At 40.7% G+C, this 15,591-nt stretch overlaps 1 protein-coding gene across 3 annotated transcripts in view; it reads left to right on the forward strand.

The window, feature by feature from the left end:
* Nucleotides 1–9,718, forward strand: part of LSAMP (limbic system associated membrane protein) — a 655,299-nt gene extending 645,581 nt beyond the window's left edge. For all 3 annotated transcript variants that reach the window (XM_004278510.4, XM_004278509.3, XM_033403269.2), the window contains one exon: nucleotides 1,613–9,718. In XM_004278510.4, coding sequence (XP_004278558.1) covers nucleotides 1,613–1,710 — 98 coding nt within the window. In that variant the 3' untranslated portion in view covers nucleotides 1,711–9,718. The remainder of the gene's footprint in view (nucleotides 1–1,612) is intronic.
* Nucleotides 9,719–15,591: the final 5,873 nt, after the last annotated feature.

Raw genomic sequence — 15,591 nt, forward strand, 5'->3', positions numbered from 1 at the left:
TTGATGATGGCCATTCTGACCCGTGTGAGATGATATCTCATTGCAGTTTTGATTTGCATTTCTCTAATGATTAATGATGTTGAGCATCCTTTCATGTGTGTGTTGGCAGTCTGTATATCTTCTTTGGAGAAATGTCTAAATAGGTCTTCTGCCCATTTTTGGATTGGGTTGTTCATTTTTTTGATATTGAGCTGCATGAGCTGCTTGTAAATTTTGGAGATTAATCCTCTGTCAGTTGCTTCATTTGCAAATATTTCTCCCATTCTGAGGGTTGTCTTTTGGTCTTGTTTATGGTGTCCTTTGCTGTGCAAAAGCTTTGAAGTTTCATTAGGTCCCATTCGTTTATTTTTGTTTTTATTTCCATTTCTCTAGGAGGTGGGTCAAAAAGGATCTTGCTGTGATTTATGTCATAGAGTATTCTGCCTGTGTTTTCCTCTAAGAGTTTTATAGTGTCTGGCCTTACATTTAGGTCTTTAATCCATTTTGAGTTTATTTTTGTGTATGGTGTTAGAGAGTGTTCTAATTTCATTCTTTTACATGTAGTTGTTCAGTTTTCCCAGCACCACTTATTGAAGAGGATGTCTTTTCTCCATTGTATATTCTTGCCTCCTTTATCAAAGATAAGGTGACCATATGTGTGTGTGTTTACCTCTGGTAAGCATACAGTCTTAAATTCAAAAGTCTTTGGTGTGAAAAATACTACTATTTTTCTCTTGTAATGAATCTAAATGAACAGAACTATATAAAAGGAGAAAATGCAACAGGCAAAGCATAGGAGACAAGCTCTTTGGACCTACATTTACTGCCTCAATTCTCTTTGTGTCAGCACACAAATCCCTTCCCCACTTTCCTCTCCATTCCTACGCCCACATCCTCCAAATGGTGTCCACACTGGGAAAAACTCAGGTGGCACTGGGAAACCCACAGACAGTCCCTCCAGGATGAATTCTGGGCAAGTTCAAGCCTCAGTTCTGCTTCTGGTTTGGACCTGCCTTGCTAGGCTTTTTTGTTTTTGTTGTTATTGTCTTTAGTTTTTATTTTTAAAGTGTCAAATGAAGACTTTGAACCAGATGACCCCCTGCTGCTGCTTAAGATTCCACAATGAGTTGACTTATTTTCTGCCTTGCAGCTAAGGTGCCACCCAGCCATAAATGTTACTTTGAAACAATTCCCCTCCCCATTAACAGATAAATAATTATTGCTTCCCCCCAAGAAAGGAGAGAGTCACAGATTGGTTCCATGTTTATTGATGGAGATGCTGTGATGAATCAGCTGGAGGAGCCCGTGTCTGGCTGCTGAAGGACACTCACCAATGCTTGGAATCTTAATGAGTGCTGGCATCGCAGTGCTGTGCAGAGCAGGGCGTGCAGGATGAAGTTGGGCAAAGAGGAGGCCACTCCTCCATCACACAAGATAACCCTTAAAATACTTATAGCTCAAGGAGAAGGATTTAGAAAAGATCGTGAGCCCTTCTTGGGCTGCATATAAGTGCCCTGACTTTGAGATGCTGGTACATGGCCCAGTCTTACCTCTGACACAGTCAGCTGTGAGCTGTGACATAGAGTGGGCCAGATGTAACCATTCTCTTTTCTCTCTCTCTTTTGCACTGCAGGACCTGGGTCGGTGAGAGGAATAAACGGATCCATCAGTCTGGCCGTACCACTGTGGCTGCTGGCAGCATCTCTGCTCTGCCTTCTCAGCAAATGTTAACAGAATAAAAGTTTAAAAATAATAATAAAAAAAACACACAAAAATGCGTCACACAGGATACAGAGCGAGAGAGAGAGAGAGCGAGATGGGGGGAGACCGTTTATTTCACAACTTTGTGTGTTTATAAATGAAAGGGAAAATAAGAAAACGAAGAAGAAAATACAACATTTAAAACAATTTTAAAGTCCATCAATAAAAACTGATGTATAATTCAGGGTGGGAAAATTTCTACCAAGAAATGTGTATTTCTAAGCAAATGTATACTGTGTAAAGACTCCATCATGGTAAAGAGATCCAATGTTGTAATAATAAGACAACTGAAGAAGTACCAGATGGATATTAACCCTCCACCACCACCACCACACACACACACACACACACACACACACACACACACACACACACTATCCTTCCTTCATCTTTTTTCATTTGTGGGGAAAGAAAAAATACTGTCTTGCAGGTCTTGCCTTTGGTGTTTATACTTCCATCATCATTTTATTCTGATTTTTATTTGAGCTGACTCATAGCCATTCAGACTATGAATGGAGTCCTGCCCTGAGCCTTACCTGGCTTTCCTGCCTCCACTCTCTCTCCAACTTTTAAGACCATTTCCTTTCCCTCCAGTGTGCTCTATCTCCCCCACATCTGTCCGGGATATGCCCCCTTTATCCTCCCCCCGCCGCTTCCCTTCACTCTCCCCCGCCCGCCCCGCCCCCAGCACTGGTCACGCCGCAGATGCCAGGAAGCGCCATTCTAATTCTCTCCACTGCGCGCGCGCGCTGTCTCTCGCTCTCAACGTGGGTGTACGTGTGTGTGAGCGCGTGCGCCTCTCTCTAAAGCATGCCGAGGGAACGGTCCATGTGTACATAGACTCATTGTGCTGTAGATACTGTCGCTCATCGTAATCTTGAGATGCGGCTGTGACAAGGGGCTGGGGCCGTGATGGGAAGGAGGCCAGGCGCAGAGCTGCTCCCCCATCCACGGCTGTCACAGGACCTGTGTGTATCAGCCCAAGCTGGGCCCCGCCTCCGGGCAGAACCTCATCTTCCTCCCAGTGCAGTCGTCAGAACCCAGTCCAGAGTCACTCAGATTATCACTGTCAGTGAAAGTGCCTACTATTGATGGGGTGAGCAAACAGCAGAAAGAATCAGTGATGCGTATGAGGTGACCTAAGAGAGAAGGTTGACCGACTTCACTCTTGTTTCCCGCGTCTGAGGGATTCATGCATTTCCTGGCTTTTTGCAGACTCTTGGTCCTGCTGTGCCACAGGAATGAGTAGCATGTGTGGAGCAAATTCCCAGAAGCAGGAAGGTCTCCAAGTGTTAAGTCCTAATGAAAGGATGAAGAGCCACGTGGAGATCCTAAGCAGCCCTGGTTTGCCCCCTCTGCAGTCTTCAAATAACACTGCATTTGCCCCATGGATTTCCCTGAGCAGAGATTTTCCCTATTTCAGATAAAATACAGTGAGCATAAGCAAGGCGGGAGAAGTACAGGTGCCCAGGTCCCTACTCATATGGTAGAAATACTATCACAGCCCCAATACAAAGCACTAGCCATAACAAAAAGGAACCCCCTCCTTGTGCTCCTTTGCAGCTCTCTGTCCTGGTGTTTTAGGCTAATACTTTATTTGGTGGCCCACATCATCTCCCTTCTCATCCACTGATGGTGTTTGCAGCACCACTGTTCACAGTATTCCATCATTGTCTTAGGGCTGGCCACTCCACTGGGAACGGCATTATACTCCATCTTTCCTGCTCAGTCTTGGCTTCTAGTCTCCTGAAAAAGATACAGTGGGGGATATAGTGTTTAAGTTTACATCTACAAGAGCCATCTTGCCATTAACACTGAAATGTGAGTTCTTAACCAGAAGAGCTGAGAAACTTGTAATCATTTAGGCAAAACTTACATACATACCACAAAGCTTGGCATCACCACCACACCAGAAGGATTTTCTTAGGAAAAGCCTTACAGAGAGATCTGGCTCTCTGTGTGTAGATATCTTTGTCAGGAAACCAACCATTGCTTTCACTTGGATAGGAGGCATTGGAAATGGCTCAGTTAGTGAAAGGAGAGAGGATTGTTACTGAGGTCGTAATTGAATGTATTTCAGCAGGGCCAAATATGGTACCTCACCAAGTCTTAGAACCTGGGAAATAGCTGTTATGTGATGTAAAACAGGAAACTTCTTAACTGTAAATCAGAAAGGGAAGGAAGGAAGGGAGGAAGAAACAGAAAGACAGGGAGGGAGAAAGAAAAAGGAAAAAAGAGGGAGGATGGAAGGAAAGAGGGCAGGAAGGAAGAAAGAAAAATTAAATAAATATGAAATTTATCTTAATAGATTTTATTAATTGAAGGCTCTTTGCAATGAATCTCATCTTTGAAGGTAATGATCTCCTTGTTGAGCAGTAATCTTAATCTCTGCTAGGGAATTTCGTTGTTTGTTTTAAAAGCTTAGCACGAGACTTCTTTTATGATTTTGCAGTTTAGACATGAAATAGAAGGACACATTGGGCTTGGTGGTGGGTAAAAGTATTTGTGGCAGATCCTGACATAGGGCTGACATTCTTATCCAAGATGGTAGCTACTAAAGTATAGAGAAGGCGAGCCATATTCCTATGCAGCATCAAGTTATTGACAATCAGGGATTTCCCTAACAGTTTAGTCTTCTTAGTGCAGGAATAAAAGCTTATCATCCTTGATGATCAATATTTCCCATATATTGAAGAGTCAGCCTCGTCCTTAAGTGGAAGCTGTAGTGGAGTGCATGCTAATTTAAAGATATATAAAGAAGAGAAAAGTAATAGGAGTTAATTCTGATTAGTATCAATTTCAGGAACAGATCCCCATGGCACGTCACAGAATTTAATCATACACCTAGATTTCTTATTGTCTCTACCTTATCCTAAGGACAAGGTCTTGGCGTTATGGAAGGAGATTATCCATTGAAAGGCATGTCTTTGCCATGTCGGCACCATTTGTTCCCTGAGTTTTATTATGATGGTCCGTATATTAAACATAATTAAACATGTATTGAATATTGTGGTGTTTGCTTATATCTCTGGTAAGATCTGGGTATTTTGTCCTGTCTCCTGTTTCAGAGCAATCATTGACCCCAGAAACCTCAGAGGTTTGAGGATGTTTTTAAACAATGTGAAAAATGGAAGAAAACGTAGTTTGGAGAAAGGTCAGGAAAAAGGTAGAAGCCAGAGAACTGACACCAAGAGAGTAAGTTTAAACACGGGACTTCTTGGAATTTAGTTCATCACAGTGTGATAAATCTCTTCAAGAATTTTGTCCATGGGTAATCAAAGCTTGAAACCCTACAATGAAAAGAACCAACTGTTTGGAAGCAGTATACTGAAAGGAGTGAAATACATCAATTAAACTGAATGGCTAATATATTTAATGTCCTTTGTATGCAAAGTAAAACTCTACCATTCATAGAATAAAATCCTTAGACCTGATTTGCACTTAACTAAAGCGGAAATGACCTTGACCAAGGGCAGTTCCTGAAGAATGAAAACTGTCCTAGGTTTTACAATTGCAGAATTATATCCTCTGTGCAATTGTTCACCAGAATGTTTTGCCTTGTTGGAGGAACAGTCTTACTAGTTTTGAGACATAAAATCCCTCTGCTGTAAAAGAACTAAGGCTTAGGGAAAAGTCCTTTCATTTTCCACTGGGAGGAATTGTCCCATTGACCTTTGCCTTCTCTTCCAAATCAGACAGACGTCACCCTTGCCCTGAGCATTTTTTTACTACATCTTCAGACAATTGGGGCTATTCATAGAGACCTTGTAAAAGTACTCGTGATTTTCATGTTCTTGGAGGACAGAAACAAAAGTCTGTTTCTCCTCCAAAAATGGACTTACCTCCTTTGCACACAAAAACTAAACTCCTCAGCATGAAACTGTTTCTGAGTTATTACCTACTAAGTTATTAGCTTCTTAACCATTCCAGAATCATAGATTCCATCCCCAGGTTAGTTGTGGTTTGACTGCTTCTGTTGGCTTGTGTCCCAGAATTTCCCATTTTGTTTTTTGCAGGTCTTGAATTATTTGTGGAAAAATAATATATATGTGTATGTATTTTTTTTAAATCTTATCTTTACAGATGCTATATTTACAATATTGTATGTATTATAAAACAAATCTAGAATAATGATTTAAAGTTAAAAGGAAGAAAAGTACTGAATTTGGTTTTAAAAAAAGAGCTATGCTTCATTTAGAAAGACATGGAGCCCCGTTTTTCTACTTTGTAATGATTTGTTTAAAAGGAATTTGCTTATGGACCATGTTCCATGGGAATAACCATGGCCTTATTTTTCTCTTCAACTTTAAAACCTTTCAGCCTGTATTTAGTCTTGGTTCCTAATAACTATCATTTTTTTAAATAGAAATATAAGTGCAATGCTATATCTGACCTACAAAAACTATTAATATTTTGAAGACAAATATTAAACACACCACAAAAATTGTTAGATAAAAACCCTGAGTTAAGAAATGCAAATCCAATTTAGGAAGGCTCCTTTACTTAAGTGTTTAAAATATTTCTTCTCCAAAGACTGCATTTGCTCCAGTGGTGTAAATTTTCCAGAGCGGTTGGCATAATATCTGTAAACGTCTCACTAAAGGCAAAATGGAGTTTACATTTATGTGCATAGAGTAGAAGAGAAGTAAACTATGCTCATTTGCAGCTATGTTGTTAAACGTGGCCAACTGATATTCAGGAAAGAATTTTTCTTCACCCAGCAACGCACATGACTTTCCTGTTGGCAAGCAAACTGGTGTTAATGTTAGGGGTAGGTTTAGCATTTACACCAGCGTAAATGTTTATGGATATCATGGAAAACTTATTTTAAAATCTTGATTTCCCTTCAGCGCATTTACATACTGTGTGCTGATTAATAAATTAGGCACCAATCATGTGTAAATCAGTAGTTTATGTACATAATATAAACTATGTAAACTTCATTTTTCATGCAGGGCGCAAGTTCAGCTAAACCTATGAATCTGAAAGGAAAAAAAAATTAAATAAAAATAAATAAAAACCAAAGCATGTCACAGGTCAGAATGGGAAGAAGGATGACTAATTGCCCAAACATGAGGTTGTCTCAGCAAAAGGAAGCAGACCCACAGAACTGTTAAATGTTCACATCCTGATCAGGTCACAGGAGGCCACCTCTTTGTTCCTTCAGGACCTAAGTGGGGTCTCTCCCAACTGTTGCCACAGTTTTCTCACCTGACCCCAGAGCAAGGGAAATGGAGAGACAGGAAGGACAGACTTCTAAGCGCTCATGTGTCTGTTACATCAACTCTCAAGTGTCTTCTTTACCTCTTACTTACCACCTAAGAAGTCTCATTTCAACAGCTCCAAGGAAAGTAAGTTACCTATACCTTGATGAGCAAAATATTATTCAGTTTTTATTTTCCATCCAACAAAGTCATTGGGAGAGCTTCTTTGTCATCTCAATCCTAAGAAATTGAGGGGTGTTAAAAAAATATGTTATATCCTTGAGAAATATCTTGCTAAATCACCCTAGGAAAGAGCTACTCTTGCTTACTCTGGTAGATCTATTTTCTATATATCTATCCTGACTGTTGCAAATGAGGACAGAATCATTTTAATCGGGAGTATCTCTCTCAGGCACGTTCTCTTGAAGTCTTTTTGAAGTGTCTGTTGTGTTTCACAGAATGACATATACATGTCTTCTGCAATCTGCACAGCTGGTACATAAATAGTCATCAAAGAGATCACTACAGGGACCACATGAATTTTCTGCAAAGACTGTTATCGAAAGAAATTTAGGTCAAATTAATATTACGCTTAAAGTACACTCCTCTACCCAATATAAATGACAACTTTATAAAGTGAGGTAGGTGGAAGGTGGATTGGGAGTCAGGAAAATTGGGTCCTAGCCCTGGGTCTGTACTATAAGCAAGCCATGTGACCTTAGGTAAATTAGTTAAACTTTCTGAGTCTTGGTTTTCTCATCTGGAAAGTGAGAAATTTGAATGACATCTCTAAAACTTCTGTCTTCTCTAAATTCTCTGATTCTGAATAAGAATTTAATCCTCCTGTAGAGCTGTGCCCACCTCATCATTCTAAGCAGCTATTTGTCATCTCTGGTTTGATCACTTTGATCTAGTTTGATCTTCACTTCTCAGAACCATCATGCCAACATCTCCATCTCCAAAGCCAAAACTTTCTAGAATACAGGGTCCCTGGACTGGTTGTATAATTCTCTTCTGATCAAAACTTCTTAACAATGTAGAGAAGGGACACATTCAAATTATGCTGCTGACATTGAGAGAGCTGGAGTTGTTTCCTTAGTTAAAATATTATAAAATCTAACTGTTGAACTATATTCCAATAATCTTTCACAGGGAGAAAATAGCCAGATTAGGTATTAGGCATGTAATAAGTGAAGAAGTTGTGCATGTGAAGGGAAACAGTTGTTTCTCATCCTGGGCCAAGTGCCTCATGATAGTAAATGGTTGTCCTTGAAAACTCTTTGCTTGTGCTGGTGGCCATAAGCATGTGGTCCCAGGCAGATTCAAAGGCTGTTCTATGAGAAATGAACAAGATAATATATTTTGTTTTGGAAGGAACTTCTAATGGCATAAGTTTCCCTAAACTTGACTTATAGGCTCTGTAGTCAAGTAAATGGATGGAGAGAAAACAAACCTCATTTTCAAAGAGTACAAATCAGGACCATTTTAAAAAGGCAAGTTGAAAATAGGACAAAAATAAACACATTTTAGCAGGTTATAGAGCTGAATATAGTAAGAGTTGTGAAGGCCAAAATCAAATGTGAAAGTTAAGTACTCTGAGCAGAGCATAAGTAGAGAGGATGGTTTCTCAGACGATTAATGAGGAATTACCGTGTGCCATGTTCTGGATGGATTGAGCACAGCTGCACCTGTCTTGATCCAACAAAGTATAGCCCCACGCTATGCTAGATGCTCAACTTAGCATCTGTCCAATGGTAGCTTTTCATTCATTGCTTAAGAGAACAGAAAGAATCCGAGTCTCCTGTGCACTGAAAAGCAGGGATTATTCATAACTTCCCAGCATTAGTATCACTTTAGATAGATAAGGATTTACAATGTGCTTAGAGTATGTATGAAACTCCCTTTAAGTGGGAAAATGACCTGCCCATGAGACAACTCCCCATTTCCAGGGTGATTTCAGAGGTGCCTCTTTTTGAGTGATGCTCCTGGGCAACTCCCACAGCTATGTTCTTCTCTGAACAAGCCCTCTCTATGTAAAGCCAGGTACAGAGTCAAAATCTGCTTCTTGCAAATGAAGAAAACCCTTGGAACCACTAGCTTCCTGTCATGCGGCAGTAATTCTAAGCTATCTGGAGCCTTTTTTTAAAAAAAACTCACTTCCCTGAGTCTTTGCTCTTCACCAGAGAATGTTAAAGGTTCATCCTGGTGAATTACAACCAAGTTCTGCTCCCTAAGTGTTTACTGGGAGTGGGAGAAGGGTAAAGTGAGGAAATTACAGAAGGAGAGAAGCATGGGAGAAAACCTCCAGCTTCCTTCCCCTTCCACCTTCCTTCTCACTGCTCTATTGAAGGGTGTATAAATTCTGCTCTTGGTTAGAATTCTCCTTATTAACAGTGTTATATACATATAAATATATATATATGAGTATATTCCTTTTTTCATCCCTCTAGACATAAACAAAACTTTCCTTGATGACAGAAACTCATGGCCATTTTTCTGTTTGGGTTTTTTGTTGTTCAAGGCTTTTTTATATTTGTTTATTGGGTGGATTTTTTTCCCCCCTGGATACTAGCTCTGTGAAGGAAAATAAAAAGCGTAGTGTGTGTTAAAAAAAAAAATTAAAATTAAAAAAAGCTTTTTTCCTTTTCTTTTTAAATGTATTTAAATTCTGTTTCTCTGTTCTGTTACTTTACACTTATGAATGCTCTGCTCTTCTGTGATCTTAAAACAAAATGAAATAAACGTGAAAAGGAGATGTGTCTTTATTGACCTGAGTCAGTGATCTCGTGGTTGACTGCACTGCTTCTTGGAAGTTTTTCATGAATAAGATAGGAGATGAAGCCAATGATAATGAAAACTATGTGAAGAAGGGGTGGACCACACACGGAAGAATCACTTGCAGGCCCTCTATCAGTGTCTCTTCTATCACAGAAGGTAATGTGGTATTTACAGTAATTGTCTTCATCTAAGCAAAGAGAGTCTCTGAAAGTTTTTTCTTTTTCTCCCTCAAGGACTCATAAGAAATAAGCAGAAATTACCATTGAAAAGCTACAGATAAAGCATTAAGAATTTTTGATTGTTAGACTTGAGTGAGACCTTAGGACATGATACCAAAAATCATTAGGGAGTATATCTCCATAATAGGGGTTATCTTTAAGGTTGAGTTTTAATAAGTTCCAACCTGGTAGCAGTAGGAGGAAATAAATTACCTTCTAAAGCCACTTTTTTTTTTTAAACTTATTAAATAAGCAGTTTGTTCTCTATTCTTGCTGAGAGCTGTTACCTTCACAATACGTTTTCAGAATCTCTATAGAATCCCCATAGCATTGCCCAGGATAGACAGGACAGAGCAGGAGGAAATGAGAAATAAGCAATTCGAAGAGGTGAGGTTGACTGTGCATCAGAAGTGATTGGGAGGGTCTGAAGTTTGAGCTGCCAAACTGGGTCAGAAAAAATAAGAGAACTGATCCCAAATCAGGGTGGGTGGCTGGGGGAGAGGGTGAAGGAATGAGCACTCATGATCGCCTTCAATAATCAGCAAAGGGTCTCAGACAGAAGCAAAACCTCCTCTCCCCTCCGGTTCAAAGAGATAGTTTAAGGGCCAAATCTCCCCAGATTTGAATTTTATATAAAACTCTTGAAAGTGCCTTCTTCAATGAGTTTGCCAAACTCAAGGTTAAAGACATAGTTTTCAAGTAAGACAGCCCTCACATCAGACACCAGCCACAAATTCAGGCCCCCCCATTTCTGATCAGCTGGCTACAAACTCAGGGGTTCCCACTCACCTCTCAGATTTAATAGTTTCTAGAATGACTCACAGAACTCAGGAAAGTGTAATACTTATGATCACAGTTTTATTATACAAAAGGATACAAATCAGAATCAGCCAGAGGGAGAGACGAGTAGGGGGAGGTCTGAGGCGAGTCCCAACATGAAATTTCCATTGTCCTTTACCTGTGGAGTCAGAACACATTACCCTTCAAACACACTGATGGGTGACAATGCACAGTTACCCACCCAAGCTGTGATGCCCAGAGGGCTTACTGGAGTTTCATTGCTTAGACATGATTGATTGAATCACTGGCTACACAGCTGAACTGAAACTTCCAGGCCTCCTCCCCTGACAAGATGTCAGGCTGATATCACCACCACGTGACTCAGAGCCCCAGTGCTCTAAACACATGGCAGTCCGTCTTTAGTCATCTTGTTAACATAAACTCTCTAGGAGCCCACCGTGAGTCCCCTCATTAGCTAAACTATCAAGTGTGGTCCAAGGGGGCCCGACATGAAATAACAAAGAAACTCCTATTACTTAGAAAATTCCAAGGATTTAGAGGTTACCTCCCAGGAACTGCGGACAAAGGCTAGCCAAAGTCTTTATTATGTCCCTCCCATTACAAATCTTGTGAAAACCCACCTGAGTCTCAATTAGCATTGTCCCCAGCTGGCTTGAGATTTTATTTCCTTTAAGCCTCGGAAGCTTCAGGGTTAAAAAATTAACACCAGCTTGAGGCTTTGCTATCACTGGTGGCTCAGAAGAAATTCCTTCTTGTATACCCCAATTTTCTACTCCCTTTATACCCATCTATTTAGAAGTATGTCCAAAACAGTAGGTGAGATTAGGAAGAAGGTGAGTCTGTGATCTCTTGAGGAAAGGACCATGTCTTTTCCACCCTTGTGATTCTTTCACATCTAGCATGATGAAAGGCTAATGGCTTAGCAAACATTTTTCAAAATAGAATTGAGTTGTGTTTAATGCAACCAACAAATTTACTCCATGTGGAATTCTTTTCTACCAATCACTATAACCTCACCACAGCTATGGAAGATGTCTGAATTTAAATCTTTGGAACAAAAGGCAGATCCCTCCCTTACATGTACACAAAACTGTTACACAAATATGGAAAACTTCGCTGCCCATAATCCCAAGACTGAAGTCTTAATGGTCTTTGCTGTGAAGACAAAAAGATCCTCTTTCCACTTTCCTACCTAAGTTGTTCTCTTATACTCGCTAGACTGGAGACTGGCCAGTTGGGGTAGATTTCCATCAGTCAAAGCTATTTCCTGACCAAAGAATCTCAAACTATTGAGGATCTATAGCGGACCCTGGGAGTTGTATGGGAGAACATGCATGGTGGGGGTGCATCATCTAACTGAACCATCTCTCATAGACCCAACCGTTCTCAATGAGAAGGTGCTGGCTGACTTGGCATGTATTTTAAAACAAGACATTAAGTTTTCCCTCATTAAGATAGTGTGAAATTTTGACTGGCCATGTTACCTTTACTTTGTGTCATTTCCACCTGCTCACCCTGCCCCTGTCTAGCCTCCCAGATCAAACTAGACATCCGCTGATCTAGTAGCAAAGGCTCCTATTCTCCAAAGAACCTCTACCTTAGGTTCTGTGTGCCTAGAGAAGATGTTCCTACTAATGGGAGCAAATACCAGAGGTAGATCCTGATCAGAAACCCAGGAATGGGGAAGGATGCTGATCCGGTTAAGAGAAATGGTACAGTTGTAGCCCCAAGCAGCTCCAGCTTAAGAGTCAGCAGAAGCTCCCAGGCAATGGTCAATGGAAGAAGCATGGCAGCAACCACAGGCTCCACCCATAGACCTCTATTCTGTTAACACACTTCGACTTCAAATCCTTGGACTATGAACATGCCTCTCTATCCTTCTCTTATTTTCTGGCTCCTAGATGATTAGCCTAACTTGCACTACTGAGTTTTTGCCTTAATATGTAAACTCTCAAGATCTGAGCCAGCAATTCTGAGATTGCGTAGCCTTCAAGTAGCATCAGTTCACCCAGATACATTATTATTTGAGTAAATTCTGAAAGAAAAAAGAGAACAAAAGCTCCCAGAACCAAGAGGACTCGCCAGGGGAAGGCTGAAAATTCCTTCTGGCTGGAGTCACTTCCTACAAGCAAGGGAGCTGGATTGTGCACTTTATGCTCCCCAGGTCTGGCCAATCCCTCCCCACGCAGCCCTTCCCCAGCCTCTACCAGTTACACTGCCCTACACTGATTTAGCCAGGCTTGGAGAGCTATGTAGCCCAGTTAAAAGGACAGTGAGTCAAGAGGAGGCCTAAGTCATTCCCATTAAATACACATGGGCTCTCCCAAGACACCGACATCCCTCTACCCTACCCCCAGTCAACATGCAGCCATGTTCCAAGACCTGGAGAATCTGTCTCAGGGCATGACTAGTGATACAATGGAGAAAGGTCCAGAGCTCTCCCTGGGAATCCATTAATCCTTTGTTATACAAATTCCATCTTCCTGTGAGAAAGCCCAAACCAGGCTTCTTGACATTCGGGAAGGATCAGATCCTTATTCCTAAGTAGCAACATCCTGGTATTTTTCCCTCTTTGATCCTAATTTGTGATGGAATAATGGTACTTTCAGGAAGACAAGATAGTTGGGTATCAACTAGTTGAACTACCATGAACCCCAATTACCCAGTTCTGCCTCACATCCTAAATGAACATTGAAAAGAAAACAGAAAAATGCAAACACAGGAGAGTTAGTTTCCAAGTATGGTTAGTGTTAACAATGTAGGCCTGCAGTCCCCGGGCTGCTGTGATACTGACCTTCCTGTGAATCCCTTTTTGTTGCCCTTGCCTATATACACTGCCTCTGAACTACAATGAACTGAGCTTTCCTTTTCTTTTTTTCCTGTTTAAAGCACCTTAAACAGGCAATAAGCTCCTCACCTTCCCAAAGTCCTTTTGAAAATAAGAAGTAATAAAGCAGAGGTTAAAACAAAAATTCCTGGTGGATACAGTCTCTGTTTTCATTAACATTTTAAATGGTTATTTCTAATGGTACATTTAACTAAAGCTAACTTATCTATGGGAAGAGAATGTAGCCATTAAGATCAGCATCTGTTGAATAAACTGAGCTCCACATCCGGTGATGCATGATTATAACACCAAGAATATTACATGTTAACAGCAGACTCATTAACATTAATTGCTGCATTTAGTCCCACTTAAAACTTCCTGCATATATAACATTTGCTAAATACATTATCCTTTTTGAAATAAATACGCCCTAAAACATCATCACATAAATAACAAAGGAACTAAATGGAGATTGGCTTGTGTGATGTACTGATGAGAAGAAAGGCGAGCTAATGAAGACATCCATGGCCAGATGAGGTGGAGAGAGAAAGCTACCATTTGTTGACACAGTACAAAATTCAACCTGAAAAGGGAGACTCATGCAGAAGGGGGTGGCAGCTACCAATGCAAGTTTACTGCTCAGTAATCAACAAGTTGTTCAATGCGAGTGGTAGAAAAAAACTCTGGAGAGGTGTGGAAACACAAATGCCAAATACTGTGCTATTTGGTTTTCATGAAGAGGCTATAGTGGGCCAGGCACCATGCTTAATTATTCACTTGCTCCCTGAGGGCAAGCTCAGGTCGGTTGGAGTTTCTGTCAGTTTCTGGCTGGAAAGAAGATATTTGACAATGATTTATAAGTCACTCCTTTCATGATGCAAATATGGTATTTTAATGACTCTTTCAGAGTCCTGTCATTTGGCCAAACAGACTATGAATGGCTAGAGCTGAGTCCAAGTCGAACTGGGATCCCTAAAAGATGGGCCTGTGAGCACAGTTTATAAATAGAAGGGGTAGCTTTTCAGAAGACTGTTATGTGAGATGAAGTTGTGGCAGCAAATCAACACTGCCTATTGGAAGAAATGGCTATGACGCTCGTGTGTGATATGACATGGGATTGCTCTAACGAAGAGGAGATGAGTCTGAAAGGAAAATTCATGAATGCTTTTTCCATCTTTACAAAGGCACAGAGCTCCATCTCCCCAAAAGCTGGTTGGGGAAAGGAGGAAGAGGAGAGAAAACCTAGTGAAGAACAAATCGCTGTCATTGGCACAAAAGGGTGTCATAAAGATTATTCAGGAACCCCAAATCAAGAGTAAGGCTGAACTCCATTTGCAGGTTAAGGTGGTGTGGGAAAGCGCAAGGGAAAGACTTTACAGAAACACATTGTTGACAGTGGTGATAAATAAACAATTTTCAAGCCCACACATTTTGTACGTATTATTTTCTCGAATCATCATACGAATTCTGTGAGATTGTTTATACTATTAGTCTCATGGTATATAGAAAGAAACTGAATCTTTCAAAATTAAATGATGGCCCAAAGGAAGTGAATAGACTGGAATCCAAACTCAGATCTGTACACCTCCACAGGCACCACTCATAACCACAAACTCTATCTCTGAGCACAAAGGAAAGGTATCAGTTGGAAGATTCACTGTAAAAGTACTATATATTGAAGCAGCATATATCATTTCACAGAACTTCTTTACGTAATTATCCCAGGGCCCAAATAGTAATAATAAATGCAATGAAAAGTAATGGTGGGACAGTAAGAGTTAGTCCATGTTTCATAGATAAGGAAACTAAGCCTCAGAAAATTAACTGCCTGGCCAATGTTACACAGCTGGCTGAATAGTGGCACCCCAGGTCCTGATCTCTAGGCCTTCTGGTCTAATATTAGTGTGGTTTCCATTACAGACCTCTCTCCCTGTGGAAACTGGAAGAGGACACTCAGTGGCCAGCTTCCCTAGCCCATGTGAATCTGTTTGGAGGGGATTATGGGCTGAATAGTGGTCCCTCA

This window comes from Orcinus orca, chromosome 5 (genome assembly GCF_937001465.1).
Source record: "Orcinus orca chromosome 5, mOrcOrc1.1, whole genome shotgun sequence".
Lineage (NCBI taxonomy): Eukaryota > Metazoa > Chordata > Mammalia > Artiodactyla > Delphinidae > Orcinus > Orcinus orca.